The sequence below is a fragment of the Symsagittifera roscoffensis genome, chromosome 2 (genome assembly GCF_963678635.1).
Source record: "Symsagittifera roscoffensis chromosome 2, txSymRosc1.1, whole genome shotgun sequence".
Lineage (NCBI taxonomy): Eukaryota > Metazoa > Xenacoelomorpha > Acoela > Convolutidae > Symsagittifera > Symsagittifera roscoffensis.
In genome coordinates, this window is record NC_087063.1 from 72589867 (window position 1) to 72616288 (window position 26422).

The window sequence follows — 26422 nt, forward strand, 5'->3', positions numbered from 1 at the left end:
TTTGCCCTGACGAGCACAGTTTTGTTTACACTTTGACTGGCTAATTTACGACCATCTCAAAGTGAGATGCATAAAAAATTTGGGGGGTTTTATATTCGGGAATCCTTTTTGTAGTCCCTGCCTACCCGCCCTTTGGCTTATTCTTTCCCGGGGAACTCCGTTATCCCTTCAAACGGGATTTTTATTTGAGCCTCTCCGTCGTTTATTACACACTCCTTCTGTGTCTTCTGTTTGATCTTCCAAAAATAATCTTTACCACATTTTGCTGGGTGAGTTTAACAGATCAAGGTCAAACTTTATCGAAGAGTGATTTTTTATTATTCAAACTTCCCTAGAGAAAAAAGCAGAATGATCAAAAAAATTCTGATTTTTTTAAACGCTGAAATAAACGAAAGCATTAATTGTCAACTGACAAAAAATAAAACAAAATTTAGCTCAAAAACTATAATGCAAAGCATATATCATTTTATTTTGTTACACAAAGCACAAGCATATTGATAATATTAATAAATTCCAAATTTCTACTAACTTCTGCTGCTGGAAGATCTTGAAATGTTGTTGTTTTTTGCTGACGGAGGAGATGTTGGCAATGACCCGTTAGGTGTCATTGTTGTATATTCATTTGTACTTGGCGTGGCGCTGACCCTGGCAACAAGAGTCTGGAAAACGAACCGCATGGCCTCCTGGTCCCAGTCACAGATCACGTGACCCAGTTGGTTCTGCAGTTGAACTGGCACTATTGGGTTCGAGTCACTACAATGGTTATTGTTGCAGCTGGCTCTAGAGTGGCTAGAGTGATGAGTTTCTCTTTCTCTGCTCTTGATCTGTTGCAGCACTTTTTCATCCACAAAAGGGTCAAGAAAGGTCACCACGATATCCCTGGAAAAAATAGGCACATTTATATCCTGGAAAAAAATCGCTGGAGGCGAGGTTGGAACTGAGCTCAACAAATGAAAAAATACTTTTTGTTAGTTTTTAGTCTACGCGTAAGAATAATTCATACGAGGAGGTTGTATTAAAGGGCCTTAAGTTTCGTTTCGAGAAAAAATTAGCTAAAATTGAACCGACCACTTCAGGGGTTAGTTGTCGACCACTACACGACCCATTTGGGACAGACTTTGAACACTATAAAAACTCAAAGGAGATTCAATGCGTAGCCATATGGAAGCTCTTCCAGCCATGATTTGGAATCCAAAAAAAAATCAGAAAAGTCTGTGTCAGAAAAACTTAATTTGAGTTGTTTCGCCTTTCAGACCAACTTTCACGAAACTTAAAAACAAGGCATTTAATGGCACTGAACTTGATGTTAAAAATTAGTTTCAACAGTTTTTGGCACAAATTGAGGATTTTAATGACCCAGTTAAGTTATTCTTTGATTGTAGTTTCTCGAATTTCTGATATTGTACTCAAAATTACAGCTGAAATCTCTAACTGGCTGAGTACTAAATTAATTATCGATTGCCTTGATTTAGATGGCACAACTTTACGGATCACAATTTTATAAATGGTTTTGATCCCTTGTTGCTATTATGTTTTCAAAAGTTGTAAGTTTCATTTTGATGCGGTAATTGGTTGTCATTGTGGACACCTAAAAAACTAATATCCTTTTTCTTGTCTCGAATTTGATCACCAGTTTTAAGTGTTTGTTGCTTTTTCTAACTTTTTTTGAGCAAAAAATTTCAGCTCCATCCTGAATTATTTTTAAAAGTTGCTGGTTAACTTTTTTCAGCAAATTAGCGATGTTTTTGCCGAGCTACTTTTCAATTGGTTAATTTTTCATTCATGACTTAGGAGTATCGAATCATATGCATCGTGTCTGATTTCACAATTCACCGTTTTGTTCATATAATCCTCACATAGACTAAATAAAAGGGGTTCAAGTATTGTACCTCTAGTCCTCTAAGGATTGTGACCTGTCTAAAAACGATTTGATCAAAAAAATTGTAATCTTCGAATGATCAAGAGAAGCACACGCAACAAGAGGCTTATTATCAACTTGTGTTTTGATATTTTTTTGGTGCATATACAAAACAGTCCCATACAAGACAGTCCAATACAAAATAATCCCAAAAATCATGTAATGGAGGAAAAAAACAGTCCAATACAAAACAGTCCGGTTTAAGGTCGCCTGTGGGCGCGCTGTGCGTGCGTCGCCGTTTTGCGGCGACAACTGGCTCTAAATTTCTTATTAAGTCCTACCCTCTGTTGGCAAGCTCGCAACACGTTGGCGCGACTGCGGCGGTCTCTATTTTGCTCATTATGCTGAACAAAACGACAATTCTCGGCTTACCGGCTTGTTAAAACAATTATTGATTGGGACTGTTTTTCGGACTGTTTTGTATCGGACTGATTTTTCGTTCATTTTCATACTTTTCAGGACTGTTTTGTTTTGGATTGTTTTGTATGTTTTGTACAGAAAAGATTTTTTCAATAACTTATCTCATCTGTGGTCGAAAAAATATTGCCGAAATGGAAAATGATGTTTTCTCATTAATCAGAATTTATCAAGGAACTGAATGATTTGTTGATGCGGAATTAAAGAGTTATTGCTAATGGAGGAGTAACAAATAGTGATCTTTAAATTATGATATCTTCTTTGAAACGTTTTTTTTGAAAAAGTTGTTTTGTTAGCACATTTAAGCCTATCAAGAAAAATAATGCTAGCGAGATATGCATTAACTATATTTTTTGCCAACCCGGGTTGACCCCCAGAAACCGAAAAAGCTTATCTTACAATTCCATGCACAAAAAATGCTGATCATTCAATTCCATGCATCAAATGTATGGAAAAATGCTATTCATACAATTTTCAGATAAATTTCAAAAAACAAATGAGAAAAGATTCGAACTAGTTTCTGCGGCTATTTGAACCAAAGAAACAGCCTGGTGATGAAAAACAAAATTATGTTTCTTTTTTCGGAAAAAATGTTTTTCATAGAATTTCCATATGTGAAGGTTTTATGACTAGCTTTTTTTGATGGCGACAACAAAATTTTTTCCAATTAAATTTAAAATTGCCCCAAAATTTTTTCTGTTTTTTTTTCAACCGCAAATCGAATTTTGCACTCAAACACACATTTTGCAAAAACAAAATTTGTCTGCATAATGTAGTCCTGGGTACAAAAAAATGGATTTTTTTTCAGCTTCTCTGGATAACTTTTTCAAACAGGCTAAAAATTCCTATTTGTTTTGTATGGCATGTTTATTTACGCCTGGATCAATGTCTGATAATTTGAAAACTCTAATTTTAAAAAAGAATCATCTTTCAGCATATCTTTTGGGAAGAGAACTCTTATACAATTCGTAGTTTCCAATGCATTGTAAATGCCAGACGATCAACCCTTTGATGTCTCTAGTTTGGAGTAAAACATGGTTTTAGTCACTTGTGTTCGGTCATGAACACATCCCAAAATTTCTAAGAAAAATATAACTTCTTGGTTTATGAAAAAAAGCTTATCCTACAATTTTCATGTATGAAATGAGTTCCTTATCTTAAAGTTTTCATAACATTTTCTGTATCTATGGAATTGCACGAAATTGTATGATAAGCTATTTTTTATAATTTGAAATTGTAGGACAAGCATTTTTTGTCAACCCGAGAATTTTGCTATTTATTTGGCCGTGTTTTGAAGTGCCCAAGCTAGTATTTAAGAAACACAGGAAGATTTATTTCTCTTCAAGCAAGACGTATTAGTAATTCATACTGCTTAACAAATATAAAGGAGAAAAATCCCTCTGACTGAGGGTACTGAACGGAGGGACACTTCGAATGGGCTGGACCCCCAAGAGGGGTAGTCCGCACCACTGGCCTCCTAAAATCACTACTGATGAGCCACCCTCTGGTGAGTTTTCTTTTTTGGTTGGGGGTCGGGGTGCTTAAACTTACGTAATTCACTTTGAACTGATCTCAATCTTCCCCCATTTGTCCTCTTGATTTGAAACTAACAGTTCAAATGTGCTTCTTGCTGTTTTTCAGACGTATTTAAACAAACTACAAGCCCCCAATTAACTATAGGCGATAGAAGCTTTACTAGCCGGAGTGTATTTCCTGGGCAGATGGGGACGATGTAGTCGGCATGTCCAATGATCACCAACTTCAGATGAGGAACTGCACTTGATTCTCTGTTGTCATCGGGAGGAAGGAGAGAGTCTTCAAACTAAAACCGAGATAAGGATTTGGATCAGGTGCCGATCTAGGATTTTCTCGAGGTGGGGGCAGATTTTCAAAAAAATTTTCGAAAACTTTTTCCACCTTTTTTTAGGTCGAGCAAATTGATTTAATGAGCTCTCCCAAAGCACTAAAAGACCCTGTTTTGGCTAAATTTTTACGCACTTTTTGATAAGTTTTGACCAAAAAATCTTAAAATAGTAAAAAGGGGGACCCTTTGGGTCGGCAAAGGGTCGAATCCCTGAGAAGAAAAAAAGCGTCCCCCTAAATCCGCCCCTGATTTGGACAGGATGTTATTGTTAACAAACGCCAATACCCCAGTACCAAATACCCAATCTTATATAAAACTAATATAATAATTATTCATACACGAATATTGAGTCTGATATCGGAGTTCCACCCCTTTTACAAAAGAGATAGAGGGTTGATAACAAATCTTGTTGCACATACCTTGAGTATGAAATGTGTAAAATTGGTAAAAGTCCTTTAAATTGAAACATTGCAATAAGGTTGAAGATTTTTTTTCAATTATGTAACGAGCACCAGAAACGAACTTAATTCTCTAATTTCAAACAATAGAAAAATATAGCGATTATCATAAAACCTTGAAAATTACGCCGATGGCAGTGATAATAAAAAACAAAAATGTTACTGAATAAATCAATGAAGCGTATCTGCTATTGTTTCTTTTTCCCATTTATTTAAATCAACCTTTTCTTTTCAAGCAATTAAGATTCAACGCATGCAACCAGCTTTAGGATCACTTCAGAATTAAGACGTCCTTGAAAAATTTTATGTATTTATTTGAAAAACTGGAGTTATTCAAAAATATGGAAATAACGAAGCGAAGCTTAAACTCACTTTTATTTTAATTTATGGTCCAAAAACAAATTGTCGCAAAACAGGGAAACAGGAAAACCAAAATTGAATTTTTCAACCCTAAGTTAACAATCATATCCGATGGCAATGATAACCGGTAGCTCTGTAAAAAGCATAAATTGTTCAATCAAGGTCATCTAATGTTTTTTCGAAATTGTAGCAAAGGTACGGCGGTTTTTTATCCACGCAAATTCAGGCCGTGAAAACAAACCTCGTAGCTTTTTCAAGAGGATTTGAGCATCAATGAAAACGTCCAAAAATATTCCTTTCAATAGAGTCAGGATTTGAGCATCAATGAAAAAATCTAACAAAGATTCCTTTCAATAGAGTCAGACTATTCATTAACAATTTATAAGGATATTTGCAAAAAGAGCTCTCAGGGCTACTTGCAGAGCTCACAAACTCACGTTTTTTGGTTTTTCTTAAGAAATTTTGTCCTTGTTAGAGGGAAGCATTGGTAGGAACCTAAGTTATGCAAATGATTGGAGTGTTGATAGCTCCTTTCAAAATTGTTGATTGACTTCGGACTGAAGAACTAATGTTATACGTTTATTCTTTTAGGTCGACATTATCTGTCTTTTCCTTCTCTGTATTAAATTTTTTGAAGAATTTTTGAAACACTACTGAAAAGATTGCTTTTTTTGCACCCCCGCTACCTGCAACTTCGATGTAAATATCGATTTTTATTCTCGCCCTTGTAAAGACCGGTCGTTACATCATAAAACTGGTGTTCAAGTAAGATGGAGGGGAAAATATCTGCCTTTTTAAGAGATAACTTGATCTCATGTATTTTTTCCGAGCTGCATGAAACTATTTGAAGTATAAGCCAGGGAAATGCTCGAAAACAAAGTTTTTTTTATTAAACATTGAAATATTGTTGTTTTCAAAATAAACACATCTTTCTGTTTAAAATTGCAAAAAAAGTTACTTAAGATTGATTGATGTTTGAACACTCAAATTTCAAGGAACTCCCCAAAAAGTTATGATTTCGACAAAAACTAAGTTCATGTGAAAATTGTCTAATGCAACGCATTCACGGAAGTTTTTTTACAGTGCCCAGTTTTTAGTTTAACAAGTAATTACATGTAGTATAAAAAATGGACTAATACTTCAGTGATCTACATGTCTTACACTGTGCTCGACTGACTGTGGTTGACCATGTTTCGACTATCTTGTTAAAACCAGATATTTTTGGATTTCGTGTTCGTTTGAAAATTGCTTTTCTTTTGCGCGCGTACAATCGCAAAACTGCAGCTTCTCGTTGCTTAAAATAAAATCAGCAGTCGGGTATCTTGTTGTTCCGACTTTCGATACGAAAGTAACGGAATATTTGTGCTCGGGGTGGGTTTTTTTTTCATCAGACAAATTTCGACTTTTTAACTAGCCATTTTTGACGGAATTTTTTATATCATTCGAAAGGTATTGTTGTCCTGAGCTCAAATTTGAAAAGATATTTCACCTGCGATCCTTTTTTGTAAAGTTACGGGGGTTTAAAGATTGCAATTTTGGCCAATTTGGTACAATTAACTGAGTTAGGACTGGAGTGTATAACTCATAGAGTAATTTCGGATAGGGTACACCGTCTGCTCGTCACGCTATCTTATTTTCGGCCGGATAGATTCGTGCAACTTCTTAGTCTAATACCAATCCTAATCTTACTCTTATACTATCTAGTCTCAGGTTGTTTAACTAGTCTCTGCTAGGCTCAATAGATCTAGGGTATACTGGTTTATTGCGGTTGCTGAAGTCTTCTTGGAGAGTCAACTAATTTCTAAGTTAAATTCAAATCTCTCTGGTGCTGAAATTACAAGTAATTTCAGCACTTACAAATAAGTGGATTGTTAGTTAGATGGATCATGATTGGTTAATATCAAATACTTTACATTGGTAAAATATCTAATTTATCCAATCATAAAATGTAGTTTAGATCAGGTTCCACCCATCCGGGTTTTACAGAGTTTTTTGGAATAGTTTTTCTGCAATTCGAAGGATGGATGATGGACGTTGGTTTCTGGCGAACATCATATTTCTTCTGGGTTCTCTTGTTAGAGAAGTTCCAGGTTCGATCGTTGTGTCATCTCATGACAACGACTGGGTCTTTGCAACAAACTCAAATCTGATTTCAGAATGGTTGGCTATGTCAGGTTTTTCTGTTTCATTGATGAGAACTTCTTTGTGTTTTGATCTTGTCTAGGAATGACGTGGAGATTGTGCGTGGAGGGGATGCCTGGTTACTCGGATCTGTACGTATACTTGAACATCGAGGTGGTCATTGGTCTAGTTCAATGAAGTCCTTTTCTGCGAAGTCAAGTCGTACTCTAAATCCTTTGAGTTGTGATTGTGAGCGGCAGATTGATTGTAGGTGGCCATTCTTTCTCGAGTGTAGTGGGATCGTTTTGTCTTTGGATGTTCGTCCTTGGTGTTGTATTCTGATCTATGTATTGCATAATGTAATTTACATTTTATAAAATTTTTATTAGTTTAATATTTTTTAATTATGATTTTAGTTAGTTGTTTTCACAAAAGCTTTTTGTTTTAGTTCAGTTATTTTGAAGAGTTACTCACCCTTGAGTAGCTCTAATTAAAAATAGGAGTGTGGTCACAAAGCGTGGATATAGCACGGTGGGTTAGTCCGGCTATAGAGCATGCTCAGGACGTCCTCTTCTGGTGGGTTAGGCCAGGAGTGGGAGTATGATTGCATGCGGTTTTTGTGAGAGGTCCTGTTATGTGACAACGTTTTATGTTGGGTTTGTTGTAGTTTTTCTTATGTTTTGTTGGTTGTGTCCTTTTTTCAAAAATCAAATTGTTTGTGGTATGGGTTTGTCTTTCGACTTTTTTGTGTTTTATTATTTCTTTCTTAGACTTTATAATAGTCTTCAAAAGAATAAATTATCCAGTTTTAAACTGGGTTAATCCGGTTTGGGTACCGTTGGTTTCCTTTTCTTAGTCATGCTGTTATGCTATGTGTTGTGGTGTTTAGTAAGCTGCATTGGTTAGTTTTGTTTAGTATATAATTCCTTTCCAACCGGGTTAAAGGAAAGTTTGAAACTTGTTATCGTGTGTTAGAGTTGTTGAGTGTGAAAGCTTGAAACTGAAATTCATTATTTTAAACAATTCTTCGTGGGCGAGCTGTGCGAGTGTGGATAGAATCTTTGTGCGAATGAATTGAAATATCAAAAGGTTAGTACTGCATTTGATTCTTATTAATTTACTACATAGAATTTCAATTTTACTGCTAGTTGTTGGGGAAAATTAAGTTACAAATTTTCATCATTATTAGATTTACTGCATTTGGGAAAAAATTTATAAATTAAATTATTGCATTGGTATTATTTTTATTTAATTATTTGGTGCAAAAAATTAATAGAGTTTTAAACAGTTTTTGAAGAAGTTTGCTATTTTTTATTTTTCTTTTGTGAATTTTTCAGATGATCGTTGGATGAAGGCTAAAATGCTAAATAAGACGTGGATAAAGAATGGTGAGTTTCTAATATTTTAATTAGTTAGTTATATCTATAATTCATACTTACCTGTTAGTCGTCAGGGAAGAAACCGTGGGGGAAGATGTCGTGGATGAGATCGGAAGTTGTTAGTAGTTTAGCTAAAATGCGGATGATATTTTTAGTTTGAAGCAGTGGCCAAAGCAATTGAAGTGCTTTAATGGTGGTTAGTTCTTCAGTGCCAACTGCAAACTCATAAGGTGTGTTTTGGATTAGATTATATAATTTGTGATTGAATTTAGTGTTGTGGATGAATTCTAAAATGGGGATTTCTATAGGTTGAACAAATTCGTGTGGGATAAGGAAGGGTCGGGATTCTTCTGCATTGAAGGTCTTGGTGATTTGACAAAAAATATACATTTGGGTTATGGGATCATAATTTCGAAGAATACCATGAAGGTTAGTATCTTTAATGCAATATGTGAAGTTAAGAAAGAATGGTGAGGTGTATTTGGAATTGATGAATTGAAAACGATGGTGTGGTTGTCTGGAGGGAGTGTGTAGATCGAAGTGATTTTGGATGAAACGATAATATGTATATGTGTGTGTTTGTTTAGTGCGCAACATAATATCGTGTGAGCAGTGCAAATCTCTTTCATGTGGTGCAAGGAAATGAAAGGTTAGTGAAAATGTTTGGAAGCGTTCTTTAAAACTTTCGTAGGCTTGTGTGTCTGTTAGTGCTTCTGAAATAATGTGGTCAAACTTGCGATCGAAGATATTTAGTGTAAATACATATGGTGTTTTAATGAAAAATTTCTCGGTGATTTGTGGGTTAGCGAAGCGATCGTCGTCTAAGAATTGATCTTGGTTAGCTCTGATGATGTTATGATCGTAATATTCTAGTGTATATTCATTAGCTCGGGGTGCAGTGTGTGTTTTTAGTGATTTTTTATATCCAATGTAGGTAAATTGTCTAGATGTTAGTGGTGTGGTGAGTCGATATAGCATGTTTTTATTTCGTTCTATATCGATGTGAGTGTTAGATAAGGGTAAGCAAAGGGGATTAGTAAAATGATAATATGAGGTCCAAGAAAGAGTAGGCATTAAAACGTATTCGTCTACAAAGTTACGTGTCTCGTTAGTGTCGTGAGAGGTGTTTAAGGTGTATTGTGGAAATGAGGGTAAGGTGATAGCTAAAAATTCTTTTGTATTAGTGTGATTTGGGTGATTTATATATTCACGGGCTGTTCCTGGTTTTGCTGGGAAAGGATGGTTGGGGAACTTTCTTTTAAAAGTGCGGTAAGCTCTATTAGTGCTGAGTGAAGATTCAGTAGATGTGGATGATGGTGCTAATGATTCGGTATAAAATGAAGAGGGTGTAGGGGTAGGAGGGTTGGATGAATCTATTGTGGATGAAATGTGGTTTATGGTGGGGGTGTCAAGGTGGTAGGGTTGTTGTTGTAATGTAATAAAATTATCTAGTTCTGGGGAGATTTGGGGGGTATCTGGAGAATTGGATGATCGGTCTGAATGATATGAAGAATAGGTTGGAGTGACTTGGGAAGCATAAGAGGGTGTAGAATTGGTGGGGACAGGGTTATTTGGTGTCATTGGTTGAAAAGGGGGTTGGGAAAAAATTGAGGGGTTTGTGGGAAAATTATTGGATGGAGATGGTTCAGAGTCGGCAAATTCATCGGGGGTTTCAATATTCGGGTTATTGAGTTGTGATGTGGAGTATAAAACTGAGATGTGTGAATTAGTATCGGAATTCATGCCTGATGTTACATTACTGGTTGGGAAATCGGGTGGCGGGAAAGCAAAAAGTGGTATTATAGTAATGGGAGTAGTGAGGTTGGTTGGGTGGGAATTTGAACGGTGTAGGGATCCAAGTTGTCGGCTCATCGTGGGCTAAAAAAATTATTATTTTGAGACTGAAAAGCGGTGGTATGGGGTTGTTCTATAATTTGTTCATAAGTATTATCATCTTGTGATTGGTGTGTCATTATATGTTGGATGGGACTTTGTGATATGGTTGGTCGAAAATTTTGATTATGTGTTATGGCTAAATTTCGAAAATTACGTGGGACTAGGGATAATGGATGGTTATGTGGCAGGGGTGGTAACTGTGGTGCTGTTGGCGTTGTGTCTACATTGTTATGTTCTTCGTCGTATGTGTTCTGTCTTGTAGCTATTTTTGTGTTGTATTCTTTTATTTGTGCATCTAAAAGAATTTTGTTTATTGATGTAGAAAAAATTCCAAAAAATCCTGCAAATAGTATGCGTGCTACGCTTGCTTGTCTGTTTACTTGTGTGTGTATAGCACATGTGTTGTAGATTCCTTTTAAAAGTGAAAAAAGAAATCCAATAAAATTAAACATTGCGTATCAAATAGTCAATTTTTCTAAGATGTAGTAGGGCCATCCTAGAAAATCAAGAATTTCATTTTTGAGTGTTACAAAGCTAAAAATATTGATGGGTGATATATCTTGGGGACGGTATTTTTCACCGTTTAGGTATATATAATCTTTAATATCTTTAAAATATCCGCTATAGTCTTGCGTATAGATGTCTGCAAATCCTGCGGTTTCTGCAAGTTTGCGTAAGTTTTGGTCAATTGATTGTCTTTGTATAGTGTCCATTTGTGTTAATAATTCTTGGAATTGTTGTGTTCGAATGTGATGTTGAATATCTGACTTTGAATATATTCCTATTGATTGTAAGTCTATATTTGGGTTTCGAGCAATAGCGCGAATGCTTTCTGGTGAAAATTTTTTGAGTGATTGCATTAATGTGGGGTATGGGGTGAGAAGGTAATATTTATCTTCATCAGGGTTTAGTTGTACTACATTGTGGCTATTTTCTGATCCACATGGGACTGCGGTATCCCAGAAATAGGTTCTTCGTGAAAGTGTGTCAACGAAATGTACTTTGTTCTTATAAAAGATAGGGATTCTTTTATAGCATCGTTTGTCTTCAAAAACGTATAGTGGTGATACTTTTTTGGTACAAGTATAAAACCATAAAATGTTTCCTTCATAGTCTAAAAAATTTGATCTATTTCCTGATAGTAAATATCCTGCGTAGGGTATTTTTAATACTGCTAGTGCAAGTGATTGTAATATTTGTGTTCTTTCTAATTCGCATAGTTGGTGTAGTGTTTCTAATTCAGAGAGTGACATTTCTTGAAAAATTCGGCTAATCGTGTAGTCTAGTTTCATATCTAAGTGAATATCATAGTGGATATTACCAAAATATGTACTATTCATTAGTGATAGTTCTTGTAAACGTGTGCTTTGATCGTCTTGGGGCTTTAAATGTCCACCAGGTTGACCTGTATTCTTTTGAAAATTAACTGGTATATATGATGTTCCTTCATTTAGGGGATGACTTGTGGCGTATGGGTCGACTTTTATTTTTCCAGTGGTCATGTCGAATCCATTTTCGTATTCAACTAATATTTCAGAGTATTGTGTTTTGTGAAGTGGGTTTTTATATTTACATGCGAGTTCTGTTTCTTGATATATTTGAAAACGTGTTAATTTATTTTCTATATTATGAATGTTTCTAAAATTAGAACCTATTTTTCGTAATGGATTTACCTGTTCATATGGTATTGATTGTATAAAATATTTTTCGTGAAATTTTATCATACGAGCGTGTATTTTTGCTACTTGAAATGTTGTACATGTGTCTTCAGGGAACCAAACAATTGTTGCTTGTGTTCGTGTTGTAGGGTCGCAATAACCTTGGTAGTTTTTACAAGGTAATCTGATTCCTTGATAGATCATTGTGTTGTCTGATAAATCTCGTGTGAGTTGTATTTTTTCGAGTTGTATTTTCCAATCGAAAAACATGATCTCTTGGTATCCTTTGTTTTTTGTGTCTGCTTTGCAGTTTGATGGGTCATTTATACCAATGTGTGGTATCCAGTGTTTATCGTGTATATCATAAGTTAATCGTCCGTGTGCGCCGTTATATGGGTACTTTTCATCTAGTTTTATATGTCCTTGATATCTTTCAAGTTCTGCTTGATGTACAGAATCCGAAAAAACTTGGAAATACACTATCTTTCTATCTGTGTTTTTATTTTTTGTGATGTTTAGTCGGAGTAACTCGTTTTTACAATCTTCGGGATTGAGATGTAAAAGTCGTTCTATATTACTCTGGTAGAATGATTCATGGTCAAGTCGGTTTTTATTTCCGTTTGAGACTTGTGAACAATGTACTTTCTTTTCAGAAAATGTTGCTGTGAATTTATATCCTATAACTGTAGTTGCTCGGGCTTTTGAATAGAGTGTCGCTATTACATTTGTTGTTTCTATGGCTTGGGGTTCTGTTTCGTATTGTGATACTTGATTTATTGCATACTTGTGTAGTGTTTTTTGTTCGTTTTCTTCACAATCGTAATGTGTTACTAATAAATCTTGTGGTCCTGTGCGGGGGGAAGGGTTTATGTTTTGATTTGAGGTTATTAGAAAAAAAAGTTGGAGAAAAATTAAAATTTTTAGAATATACATGTGTATGACAATCCTGAGTATGGGTTATAAAATGTGATGTAACCAATTGTCTTTTTGGTATATCTGTCGTATTTGTATATTACTTCAGTTGTTATAAATGGTGGTGGTAGGGATTGAGCTGTTATATTTGGTGGATTTAATGGATAGGGATGTTGAGTAATGTTGTTTAATTTAACCGTGATTTCAAATTTTAATTGTAGACTATTCTGTTGGAGTATTTGGATGTTATGAGCACGTATGTCTTCGTGAATGTCTTGTCTATATTGTAGTCTATTAAGTGCCCAATTGTGGAGTCGGTTACTTTCTAGGTGTTGTCCAAATAATGGTGGAGGTGCTGTGAATGTATTCCAGTCTAGTCTTAAAGGAATAGTTGTTGATGATTGTTCTCGATATCTTGCGTCGAGATTATTTGGAAAATTCAAGTTAAAAGGTGGTGTTGAAATCTGGCTTATTGATGGTGTTGATGGTAGTGATAATGTTTCTGGTAGTGATGAGGATGTTGTTGTATCCGTAGAAATATCTATTGGATCGTTGATTAAATTTGGTTCACCTTATGTGAATGAATGTGTTGTCCAATATGGTAGTCGTGATGCCTGGTTTGGGGGGTTAAAGGGATTTTCACGTATTTGTTCAGATGTTGGTGTTGAACCTAAGTAATCTGATGGTAGACTTGAGGTGCTACGTTGTTAAAGAAGCGTAGGGGTTTCTGGTAATATACCAATGGGGTTTTCTGGAGTGTTTGGTGATGGTGATTGAGGTATATCAAAATGAACTCGGGGAGTTTGAAAATTTCTGTTTCGTCGAGGATGTATAATTTGTCTATTTATTTCGACTGTATTTTGGTTTTGACTATGATTTCTTATTCTACTTAATTCTTGTGGTAGTGTTGGGTATAAGTTATATGTTGGTTCGCTTAGAGGTGCTTGTCGTTGAACTGGTTCTAGTGGTTTTGATAAGCGAGCGTGTCGTTCTTCAAAGGTATATGGGTTATCTTGAAAAGAAATTCGTGTAGATGTTTGGGGGTTTTGGGTAGTTGAAAGTGGTGTCGGGTTTTCTTGGGATGATGTCGGTGAAGACTGACTATGTGATTGTTGGGTAGCAATTTTTGATAGCTTTTTTGGTCTATTCTTTTAGTGAAAAAGTTTATGTTTATTATAGTATTCTTCTAAAAAAAGAATTAGAAGGATTGTTGCTAGGGCGAATGTGAGGATTGCTTTTTTTATACATTTGCATATGGTCAAAATGAGGGATGATAAAAATGTTATGAAAATTACAAATAGTAGAAAAATATCAGTTCTACTGAAAATAGTTCGTATCATTTAGACAAGTTGTATGAATCGTACCTGTGGATATAATCAAGGGTTTTTGAAAGTTGGAGAAATATTTCGAATATAGTGTAGAAAATTTAAAAAACATTACAAAAAATGATAAAGATTATTAGAAAAGATTTAAGGATATCAAAAAGAAATATTATGAAAGTTTCAAGTATCGTAAAAAATTGTTTGAGGTTTGTGATAATTTTTGTGACTGTTTGATAGAAGAGCATTTAAGAAATGACTTCTTGATCGAATATTTTTTGTTGTTTGGGGCAATTTTCAAGTGTGGTCGGATTATTTATTGGTTTTTTGACAAGTGGGTTGAGTTTTGTGAAAAATTGTTGGGGGCAATTTTTATGGTGATCGGGAGGTCTTCTTTGTCTTTATTTTCATTTGTCAAATGATCTGGGGTATTTTTGAGATTTTTATACTTTAGGCTAATTAAAATGGTCGTTCTTTTACTTTAGGCTAATTTAACATATTTGTTTGGGGGGTATTTGAGGGCTGAGTTGGGGAAATATTGTTGATCTTTGGTTTATTAGATAAGGGAGGGTTATGATATTATGGTGATATTTATTTTAGTTGTCAAATTGTAGTGGTTTGCTTGTTTTTGAGTTGGTTTGTGTTAGAGTTATAGAAGGTGACGGATTGGATGAATCCTATTGGCTAATTATGAACTAGAATCGCTGCGTGTTTGTCAGCATGTTATTTTGGAAAATGAAAGTGTAAAATGTTTCAGAGGTGCAAAGATTATCAAATGTAGAATTAAAGTTGTTTTTGAAATTCAACTTTCTTTAATATTTTAGATTGTGGGATGAATAATTTATAATTTTTACGTGGTTGATTTCTAAGTCGTGAAGACTCTCTATGTTCTGATTTGTCGATTTGTTCTTGGGGTATTATTTGTTCTGTCATTTTTCTATTTTTTCTTTCTTTTTGAGATGTATTTTGATCTAGATTTTTTGTATTGTTTTTTGTGGTGGTTGATTTTGTTATTTCGTTTTTGAGGTGAAAATCTTTTTTTTCCTTCGTTGTATTTTCCGTATGTGGGTCATTTTGAATAACTTGTAAACCTGTAAAAGAATATAATTGAGTTAGTTCGCGGAGTGCGTATTCTTTTGGATAATAAGGTAATAGGTTATTTCGGTGTTGAACGATTTCTTTTTTGTCTGAGTCGGTGATTTTATATGTGACATCAGTGGGTTTTGCAATTATTTGGTATGGTCCTTTACGAAGGGGTTGTAATTTCTTTGAAATTCCTTTTTGAGTATTAAAATTGGGTATTAAAACAAATGTTCCAATTTTTAAATCGGAGGCTGGTGTAAAGCGTGAATTTATTTGTTCATTAATGTTTTGCCTTTGTAACAACTTTTTTGTTACTTTTTGGTAAATTTCGTTGTGTTTTTTATCTCTGTTTAAAATCCATTCGGTGTGTGTACCGGAGGCTAGTTTAAGAATTTGTGGGTGATGAAAATGATCTTCATCGTGTGTATGTAAAGGTAGGTTATAACATATTAAGTCTTTATTTGGTTGATAATAACCTTGTGCGTTTTTATGAGAGTTTGCTGTAAACATTATTGGTTTGCGTGGCTTTTGGTTAAAAACCATTTCATATGGTGACATTCCTAGAGTTGTCGTAATTTGTGAATTATATGCTAAGGGAAATAATTTTACATCTGCTGACCATTCGGTGTATCTTGTATCATTTCCATTGATGATACATCTGAGATATTCTTGTAATGAACGGTTCATACCTTCGACTAAGCCGTTTGTCCAAGGTGCGTGAGATGTACGTGGTTTGTGTTTAATGTTATATAAATGACATAGTGTAATGATTTCATTATTTATGAATTCTGTACCGTTGTCTGTAACTAAAATTTCTGGTAGTCCGAATTTGGCTATCCAGTGTTCATAGAGTGTTGTGTAAGCGTAATAAGCGTTACAATGTGGTACTGGGTTAAGTGCTACATAATGTGTAAATGCGTCAACAATTACCTTGATGTAGGAGTTTCCTTCTGATGAGGGTGAAATTGGTCCTTTAGTATCAAATGAGATACGATGGTTAAAGTACAAACTTTGTCCTTTAAAATCTTGTTTCTGTGCTATTTGTTTTTGATTTGGGTAAGGTTTATTTAGTTGACATACTATACAGTCATTGCATAGTACTTTTATCCAAATTGGTGCATTTGGGAAATAAAAGTTTTGTATAAAATTTGAATACGTTTTCTCTGATCCAGAGTGTCCTTTAATATTTTGTGTATGTGAAATATTAAAAGCTATGAGAATCATACTTAGAGGGAGACAGGGAACTGTAGATTCATTTAATTTGTATTCTAGAAGGTCTGTGTTTTCGTTAATTGTTGTATTATTGAATTTTCGAAAATATCGGAGGAGTGTTTTATTTCCTAAAATAGTTGTATCTGCCTTGACGGGTTTAGTTTTATATTTGTGCCATGATTTTAGTTGTCGAATTACTGGGTCAAGATTTTGATATTGTTTCAGTGTTGAAATTGTAATTGTTTCTGTTGGGGGGAGAAATATGTTTTCAATTTCTAATTTAGATAAGGGTATTGTATCAAGTGGGTCATGGAGGTCAAAAACTTGATTTATTGTGTATTTTGAATCGTTTGTTTGTGGTCCTGATAAATTTAATTTATCAGTTAGGTTTTCTTTTTCAATTAGTGGAAAAAGGTCTTTTTTATGCGAGTGTTGTTTTACTCTTTTTTGTTGGGTGTTATTTTTTATCCATTGTGAATATGGGATTGGTTGAAAAGTTGATGTTCCAAGTAGATCAACTTCATAGTGATTATTTTGACAATCTAAATAAAGTGGGAAGTGTTGTAGATTGTTTATCTGTGATTATTCAACGTCAGTTTTTACTGCATATTTGCATTCTAGTCGGGGTGATGTTTCGTTTTTTGCAAGGTAGAATTTTATATTTTTGGGTATTTCAACTGTGGTTTTACGTGTAAGTAATTCAGGTGGTGTATTTCGACTTAATGTGTCTGGTAATGCAAGATTTTTTCCTGCATTCCAAACTATATGTAAGTTTGGGAATTTCATTAAAATTAATTGAAATCTATAAACTCGGTGGTTTGGATTAGACTTTTGTGTAAAAAGAAAGATGATTGGTTTATGGTCTGTGAATAGAACTGTGGGATGTTTTGATCCAAGTATCAGAAATTCATATTCTGTTAGTGTATATATTATGGCTGTACATTCTCTCATTAGAGTTGAGAGTCGTAGCTCTGCTTGAGTGAATAATCGAGAATTTGCTGATATGAGGTTCATTTTATTTGTACCATTATGTGATTGTAATAATGCTGCGCCGATGCCAAAGTTCGAAGCATCGCACATTGCATAAAATGGTTGATTTGAATCTGGAATTGTGTTTGAAATTTGTTCAGTTAGAAGTTTTTTAATTTCTTCAAATCGTGCTTGATGTTCTGTGTTCCATTCAAAATTATTTTGTTGTCTAAGTATATTATAAAATGGTCTTAGGTATAATTGCATTTTATAGACATATTTTCTTAAAAAATTCAACATTCCAAGGAATTCTTGGATTTTCTTTTTGTTTGTTGGTGGTTGGAGTTTTTGAATAGCATCAATGCGTGATTTTAATGGGGTGATTGTTTTTCTTTCTATATTATGTCCTAAGAATTTTACTCTTGTCAAAAAGAAGTGTGACTTATCGGGGGCGGCCTTCAGATTTTCGTTCTGAAGTATTTGGTGATATTGTTCTAAAACATTGAACATTTCTTCTTTAGTCTGTGATTGCATAAAAACATCGTCTAAATAGGTGATTGCGTTTTTCTTGAGTATTAGTGGTCGAAAAATTTTGCTCATAAAAGCTGAAAATGCTGCTGGTCCTATGGATATTCCATAGAATAAGCGGTTGAATTCATACTGTTGGTTTCCAATAACAAATTGTGTTAAACGTCGCGATTGTTCATCTAATGGCATTTGATTGTATGCACTATTCATATCTGCGGTTGTAAAGTATTTTCCGTTTATTTTTGTTAAAATAACTTGTATTGGTTCAATAGGCCAATTACACTTTGATTCATCTATGAGTGAGTTGAGGTATCTAGCGTCGAGAACGATTTTTAATGATTCTCCTTTAGCTAGAATGATAACAGGGTTGATAAATGTGTTACCTTTTGGTTGTTCTTCTTTATTTACTGGTGAGATTATATTGTATTGTTCTAAAATATCAAGTAATCTGTTCACTTTATCGTGTAAATGAATTGGTACTTTACTTGCTCTTTGTTTTTTGAAAACTGCGTCTGGTTTTAATGGGAGATGTAGTGATGAGCTGATTTTGCCAACATCAAATTTGGATGTTGCATAGACTGATGAATATTTAATTAGCTGTTTGGCTAATTTTTCAAATTCGTCTTGTGTTATCTGTGAATGTTGGAAATTAAACATTGTTAAAAATGTCTGTTCATTCTCTGTGTAGTTATTTATGTTGAATGTCGGTTTGAAATATGGGGTTTTTGTGAAATAATCCGTATTTCTTTTTTCGTTACTTATTATATTATTTATGGATAATTCTTCATTAAGAATTGTGGATTGACAAATATCTAATAATTGGAGTATATTATTTACGCGATACGCTTTTTCGTGTATCGGTGATATTGTAGCGTTGGTTTCGCAATAGCCTAATAGTCCTAAAGGTAGTGTTACTTGATAGGGTGTATTGTTGTATACATGTAGAGAAATAATATCTGAATTCGAGTTTTTCAAATATTTTATTGATGAGATTGTGATTTTGAAAAACTTATGAATAGGTTTGAATTCAAAATCTGACATATAAAATTTTTGTTTGTTTTGTTTTTTATCATATTGGTGAACTTGTTTGATTGAAAAATTATAGATGTTTCCTGATAGTGGTTTCAGGTGTTTTCTTTGCTGGTTATATATTGGATAAAATTTTGAAAAGAATGGTGGTTGTTTATTTAATCTTTGAAAAAATGTTAGGGATGTGTCTTTTGTTTTTGTATATTTATCTTTGATTAATATTTTACTATTCAAGATGTTGATTGTTGGTATATATTTAGAGATAAATGGTATTCCAATGATATTGTGTTTAATATCAGTGATATGGAAAATTTGTTTAAATGGTTTGGTTAAAATTTTGTTTTGCTCCATTGTTCTTGTGGGGAGAAGAAATAATTGAATTTTTCCATAGTTTACCAATGTTGATCCTTGTGCTGTTGCTAGTTTACTGGAGGTTTCAAGAGGTGTTAGCTTTGGGTGTAAGGTTTTTATTTCATTCCATGTGGGAATGTTTATTATATTTGATTCTGCTCCTGAATCAATTAAAAAATCAATTTCAAGATCTGGTGGTTGAAATTCTTTGCTTCTTGGACTTTCTAAAAGAAATGGTATTGTCCAAATTTTTTCTTTGGGTTGTTCTTTTTGTATATTTTGATAGATGTGATTTGTATTTAAGCATTTTGTCTTGTCATTCTCATTGGGTTGATTTGTAGTGGTAATTTCATTAGTTTTTTGCGTCGTCGGTGTGGAATGGATGGGTTCAATATAATAATTGTGAAGGAGTTCTGATTGATTTTATTATATGTGTGATGAAAATGGTTGTTCATATATAATAAGTTCATAGTCATTTTCGACTGCTATCATATTGATGGAGATAGTGTTTTCTGTTTCACTTTCTGAATCTGATGATTCACAGTTGATTTGATTGAGTTGTAACGTATCATTTACTGTGTCGTCAATACCTGGAGGGTCTGATGTTGTTTCTGGATTTGATTGTACTTGATTTATATTCCTTTGATGTTTAGGTGTACTGCTTCTATGGCGATTATTAGAATTATTATAATGGTTATTATTCTTGTGTGGTGATTGGGAATAATTTCTATAACGATTATTATAACTTGAATGTCGATTTTGTGAATTATTTCGTGATCTGTTTTGGTAATTATTGTTTGGTCTGTTATAGTTCGATCTATTATATGAGTTATTCCTTGATCGATTATTCGGGTAATTCTGATTTCGGTTGTTTGAATAACTTCTATTCCGATTATAGGAGTAGTTTCTATTCCTATTGTATGATGAATTTCGTGATTGATTGTTTGGATAGTAATTATTTCTTGATTGGGAATTAGATCTAGAAACAAATCGTGTTGTATTTGAATTTGATCTGGAGTACTTATTTTGACTATTTGGTCTATTGTAGTGATTTTGTGATGAATTTTGTGTATTTCTTCGTTCTGGTGATCTTCCTCTATAACTTGAGTTATATGGTGATTGATTTTTTGTATAATTTGTATTGTTCGGGAGTGGTTTTCCTGAACTTTTGTTGCTGTACACAGTTTTGTTCGGTAGATTTTGATCTTTTTTCATGTATTGATAGAATGATTTATTTGGTTCTTTATATTTTTGAGGTTTATTTTGATTGTCTTGCTGTTTTTGTCTACATTCAGAAATACTATGTCCGTATCGTCGGCAATAATTACACCATTTTTTGAAAGATGGTTTGCCTTTAAAGTTTGGGTGTTTTTCGTAAATATTGAGTATTTCAGTGATTTTTTCAACGAGGTCTGTATCTGATTCCTGTATGTTGTTGATACTTGTGGTATTTGTTTCGATTCGGTTAACATATTGTAATTTCAGATTTTCTGTTTCTTCGAGTTTCATTGTGATTTCTGCTTGTTCTAGTTTGTCTACTAGTTTTCGAAAATCTAAATCGGGTTCTCGAATTGAAGAAGGATGGGATGCTCTCTTTTTTATTGCTATTTTTCTTAATTGCGGTGTTAAGGTCATCATTAAGATTTCTGTCATCTTTGTGTTTTTATAGTCATGTGTATTTAATGAATATGCTTTTCGAACTAGTGTTTCGATGCGTACTGCTAATTGCTTGATGGTTTCGTTTGGTAATCTGCGAATTTCATTACATAAAACTCTTTGTTGTTGTTTGTTTCTTTCGGAGTCAAACATTTTTGAAAATTCTTGTGTAAACTTTTTCCAATTTGATTTTATTTCTATAGGCAATACTGAAAACCATTTTTGGGCTGCGCCGTCTAAAGTTGTTTGTATCAACGCTGTGCGTCGATGTATCCAGTTTTGATGTAGTGGCGTATTAATTGGTTCAGGTCCTATATTTAAAATCAAATTTGCTGTTACTGCATTTAAATAGTCTTCTACAGAATATTCAGGGTCTGTTCCTGTGAATACCATTAAAGGTTTGTTTGATGTTATTGATGATCCACCCATAAGGTATGGATTCATTGTCATTTGTAATGATTCTGCTGCATTTGGCATTTAAGAAAAATTTGAAAGTTGATTTCTTGTTATTTCGTGTTGTTGAAGATAATATGGGAGTGGTATTTCATTTTGCATTTGTGTTGGTTGATACGAATGTGCAATCATTGGGTTTTGTTGCTGAATTGGTTGAAAATATTGTGTATTAATTGGGTTTTGTTGCTGAATTTGTTGTTGATTTTGTGTATCTATCGGTTGTGGAGAAAAAGTTCTATGATTTGTATGTGGTTTCTGTACTCCTTGTCCACGATATTCTTGATTATAGGGTGCAAATATATCTGGTTGTAAGAAATCATCATCTGAGGATAAGTAATCCATTTGATAAGATGTTTGTTTTTTATTTTTATTTTGCTGAAAAAATGGATAATTTTCACTACGATCCTGTGGAGGATGTAAATTTGTTTGGAAATTTACTGAATTAGGTTGTGCTATTGGGTTATCCCAGTTTCGAGATCTTGTATAATTACTAAAATTTTTTCGTGGTTGATAATTTGTTTTTGATGGATGTGTGTAATTATAATTATGGTCTGCAAAATTGTTTCTAGTGAACGTTTTGCGTGTTTTTGGCGGTATTGTCATGGGTCTGTATGTTTGGTAATCCATGTGTGAATATTTTGGGGCAACCGAAGGTTTGACGGTTGATTGTAAGGTTACTTGTGTTTGTGAAGGATTTGTATTTCTTGGTGTTGTTAAATTTGGACGTATTGGTGAAATACTTTGTTGTGTAGTTGTTGTATGTACGATTTCTTCATTTATGAAGTGCGATGGTGTCTGGATATCTTGTTGAGTGAGATTTCTAGTTCCATTGAGGTTTTCATTGTGTATGACTGTGGAGTTTAAACTATTATTTTGCATATCGGGTAAAAATGTATTATAGTTTAATGGTGTTGCATCAATGGTTAATGGTATTACTCTTACATAATCTCTTACGTAGGATATCGTACTTATTGCTTGACTTGAGATTGATTGTGGGAAGTTTATGAATGCGGAGTGAGACCATTCGGGGTCCCAAACGTAGTCTGATTGTTCTGTGATGGCAGTATCATCGTTTGAGTTTTGGGGTCTAAAATTTTTTCTTGCTTGTGAAATTAAATCAATATTATGTGTGAAATAATCTATTATGAACCATGCCAAAATTTTTTGTAAGTCGTGTTTTGTATGTTGTGAAACTTCATCTTTCGTGAAATTTTCTTTAATTATATTTAGAAAACTAGAGAGTAGTGTGATTTCATGTCGTACTCTTATATGTTTAGATGTTTCTGTCGGTGAGACATTTGGTATCTGGATTTCGTTTTCTAATAGCGAGATATAACTATATATTATTGCAAAAACTTCATTAGTGAATATGGAGTTTGCTCTTTGTGAGTTATGATATTGAATACTTTTTGTATATTCTGTGAATACTTTTGAAAATTCTAAATCAAGGTCGTCTGTTTGAATTATATATTTACTGTGATTCTGATTTGTTGAACTGAATTCTATGGAGTAGATTCCGTATTGTTGTGTTAGGTTACATATATCTTTTAGATAGTGATCGATAATTTGTCTTTTGATTTTTACATCTGGGAACTCTGTTTTACATGGACTGATTCCGGGTTCAAATAAATTTAAAAGTAAATTTTTGCAAAATATATGCTGTCCTCTATCAGTGGTTGCATCTACTATAAAGGGGAAGATATCATCATCATCTGGACTTTCTTCACCTGGGGTGTGTGTTGAGCTCATTTTTTCGTTTGATGACTGTTAATATGTAATTATCAATGTGTCTAATTGGTTGATTCCAATTGTATAAATGTACTGGTTTGTGTTTATATTGCTTTTTTATTCTTCTTTTTCCTCTTTTTGATGAATTTGAAGTTGTTTCTGAGTCGGAAAAATATAATTGATCGTGAATGGGGCAATTTTTATCTATAGATTCTTTTAATTTATAAAGTTCGTCTAAACTGTTGGTTTCTGATTCTGAAAATGCGTTGCGGTTTTTGGAAAATCTTTTTCGTGTAATTTGTCTTTGTTTGGTTATTATTTTTCTTTTTAGTGTTTGTCGTTTTGTTCTGATATATCCAACTGTTTGTGTGTGTGGTGTGATTACAAGATCGTATTTTTTGTTATCTATTTCACAATTGTGTAAAACGATTGTTTGTTTATTTCCTAGGTTTTTATATGACATAAGGTTTAGGATGACGGATGCAAAAGGTTGTTAAATGATTTCTATTTGCTTAAACTGTTAGTCCTTACGATTTTTTGGTTAGCTTAACCTGGGTCTATTTGTTCAGGGTTGGGGAGAAAAGTATATCGATTCCGAAGAATGATTTTATACTTTCTCGTGGCTAGTATAAGCTAAGGTGTTAACTTACTTAATCTTACTTAAGGGTAGTGATTGTGTTCAGGGTTGGAGAATAGTAAATCGATCCACAAGGTTCAGGTATAATTAGAACGCGAGTAGTTCGTTAGATACTATCTTAAACTTACTAAGTCTAAGATTTATCCTGGGTCTGGTAAGAGGGGGGATCAAGTGAAGGATGAATAACCGAAGTTCTTCACTGTTTATCCTAATTTGAATGATTAGTTTTGTTCAAAAATTTCTGTTAGTCCTGGGTTTTTAGAAAGGGTTGGATAGTGAATCGACGTTTGAGGTCGTTAGACACTAGCTAAGTGGGTGGGGGAGAACAAAATTGTTCTTTTTGATCCAAGGAGAGGCCTTGATGATCAGGTTTTAAATTTTATTAAATAGAAAATGATTTAAGATCCAAGGATAAGCCTTGATGATCTAATTTTAAAATTAAGTGAATTTAAGTTTAAATAAAGATTTAAATTTGTGTAGAGAAAAGATTTAGTGTTTTTATGATATTAGTGAGCTTATGAATGCTGTTATGTTTAGGTGATGAAGCTGGAACAACAGGATGATTTATAATTACTAACCATTTATTGTCATGCTACTAATTTTTATTTTGATTTTTCAATAAATATTTTTCAAACATGTTTTGTATATTACTGCAGAATTTAGGTAAACGATCTGAGATCTTTTTATCAATCGTTATTGTATATTAATATTTGTTTAGCGCCTGAAATGATTTTGAAGATTGACTTCAAGATTTTATGTTTGCAGATGAAAATCTAAATTCATTGCTAGTAGTATTCTAAATACAAAAGTTTGTTCTGGCTTTTGCCGAACTATCATATAACTATATGGTAAGTTTCTATTTTGTCGTATGTCGTCTCTGGTTCGAGGTCTTCTTGCAATTCCGGGTAGTTCTGTTATCGTTCGGAATATTGGCTCTGATCTATTGAGTCGTAGAGACATTTCGATTAAATTATCGTCGTATAACATTTTGTAAATGTTTTGTCTAAATTCTAATCTATTTTTTGGTTAATTCTAAGCTATTAAGGTCTTGTTCGAGACTTATGGTCGCACCAGATGAGTTAGGACTGGAGTGTATAACTCATAGAGTAATTTCGGATAGGGTACACCGTCTGCTCGTCACGCTATCTTATTTTCGGCCGGATAGATTCGTGCAACTTCTTAGTCTAATACCAATCCTAATCTTACTCTTATACTATCTAGTCTCAGGTTGTTTAACTAGTCTCTGCTAGGCTCAATAGATCTAGGGTATACTGGTTTATTGCGGTTGCTGAAGTCTTCTTGGAGAGTCAACTAATTTCTAAGTTAAATTCAAATCTCTCTGGTGCTGAAATTACAAGTAATTTCAGCACTTACAAATAAGTGGATTGTTAGTTAGATGGATCATGATTGGTTAATATCAAATACTTTACATTGGTAAAATATCTAATTTATCCAATCATAAAATGTAGTTTAGATCAGGTTCCATAACGCGCGATAGATTTCGCGCTATTAACGCGTAAGCGGAGAGCTAATCCGTCTTAGAAATCGTTCCAATTTGGTTAAAAGAAGCTTATTTGCCATAATTGATTTGTTAATAGGAGCGAAATCTATCACTTTGTACTTTATATGGCGTGTGGGGGGTCGATTTTCATAAAAAAATTTCAAATTTTAGAAAAAAGAAGTTTTTCATTTTTTTTATTTCATTGAGTTTTTTAATGTTATTACAGCTCCATAAACCTTAAAAGGCAGTCGGAACATTCAGGGCTTCGCCCTGTTACGAGCAGTCTTGTTTTATGTACATACAAGCTCACGAGCCCTTATAATTTGATGAAACAATTTTTGGTGCTCATATACACGTTATATTGCCAGAGTTTTTGTCAAAGTGATTAACTTTTTAAATAATTTCGGATTAATAGGATTTTTGTCGTGATTCTGTAAATTTTCTGGGGGTATACTAGCGTTAAAACTCGAGTTTTGAAGTATGCGATGTGTGTTTCAGTTAATTGTTTGTTCAGACGAATGACAAAGAGCCGAAACCCTTATAACTTCACACACTCATTTTAACTGAAGAGTGATATCTAATTTCCATTTTGTCTGATTAAATTTTGGGATGAATTTCCGTTGTTGGTTGCTGACCCATCCCACTGAAAACTCGTGCTCCGCCGTTTTGACCTCGTGATCAATTAATTGACTGCTTTTCCCTCTTCCCTGTGGGGGAGACCCACACTGTGCCGGTGTTTTTTTTGCATCCGGTATGTATGCTCATAATGGCCGGTTTTCTTCCGAAAATTGCAAGTAGCTACCTTGCCGGGCATCTATGGATATGATCTGTGGTGAACCCATTGGTAACAATTGAAGCAAAGTTTATCCAACTTGCCTCTGCTTGATCATACTGCCAGTCCTCGATGGTCCCTTTGGAATTGGCGTCTGTATACCCCGCGGATTGCGCTCATTGGCTCTGTTTGGAATCGGAG

The 26422-nt window shown here is 33.9% G+C and overlaps 1 protein-coding gene across 1 annotated transcript in view; it reads right to left on the reverse strand.

The window, feature by feature from the left end:
* LOC134839957 (uncharacterized) overlaps positions 1–26422 on the reverse strand; it is a 122360-nt gene that overhangs the window by 95077 nt on the left and 861 nt on the right. The window contains exons 2-3 of the mRNA XM_063855586.1: positions 4036–4157; positions 530–879 (exon numbers count right to left, since the gene is read on the reverse strand). Of these exons, the coding sequence (XP_063711656.1) occupies positions 530–879; positions 4036–4157 (472 nt within the window). The remainder of the gene's footprint in view (positions 1–529; positions 880–4035; positions 4158–26422) is intronic.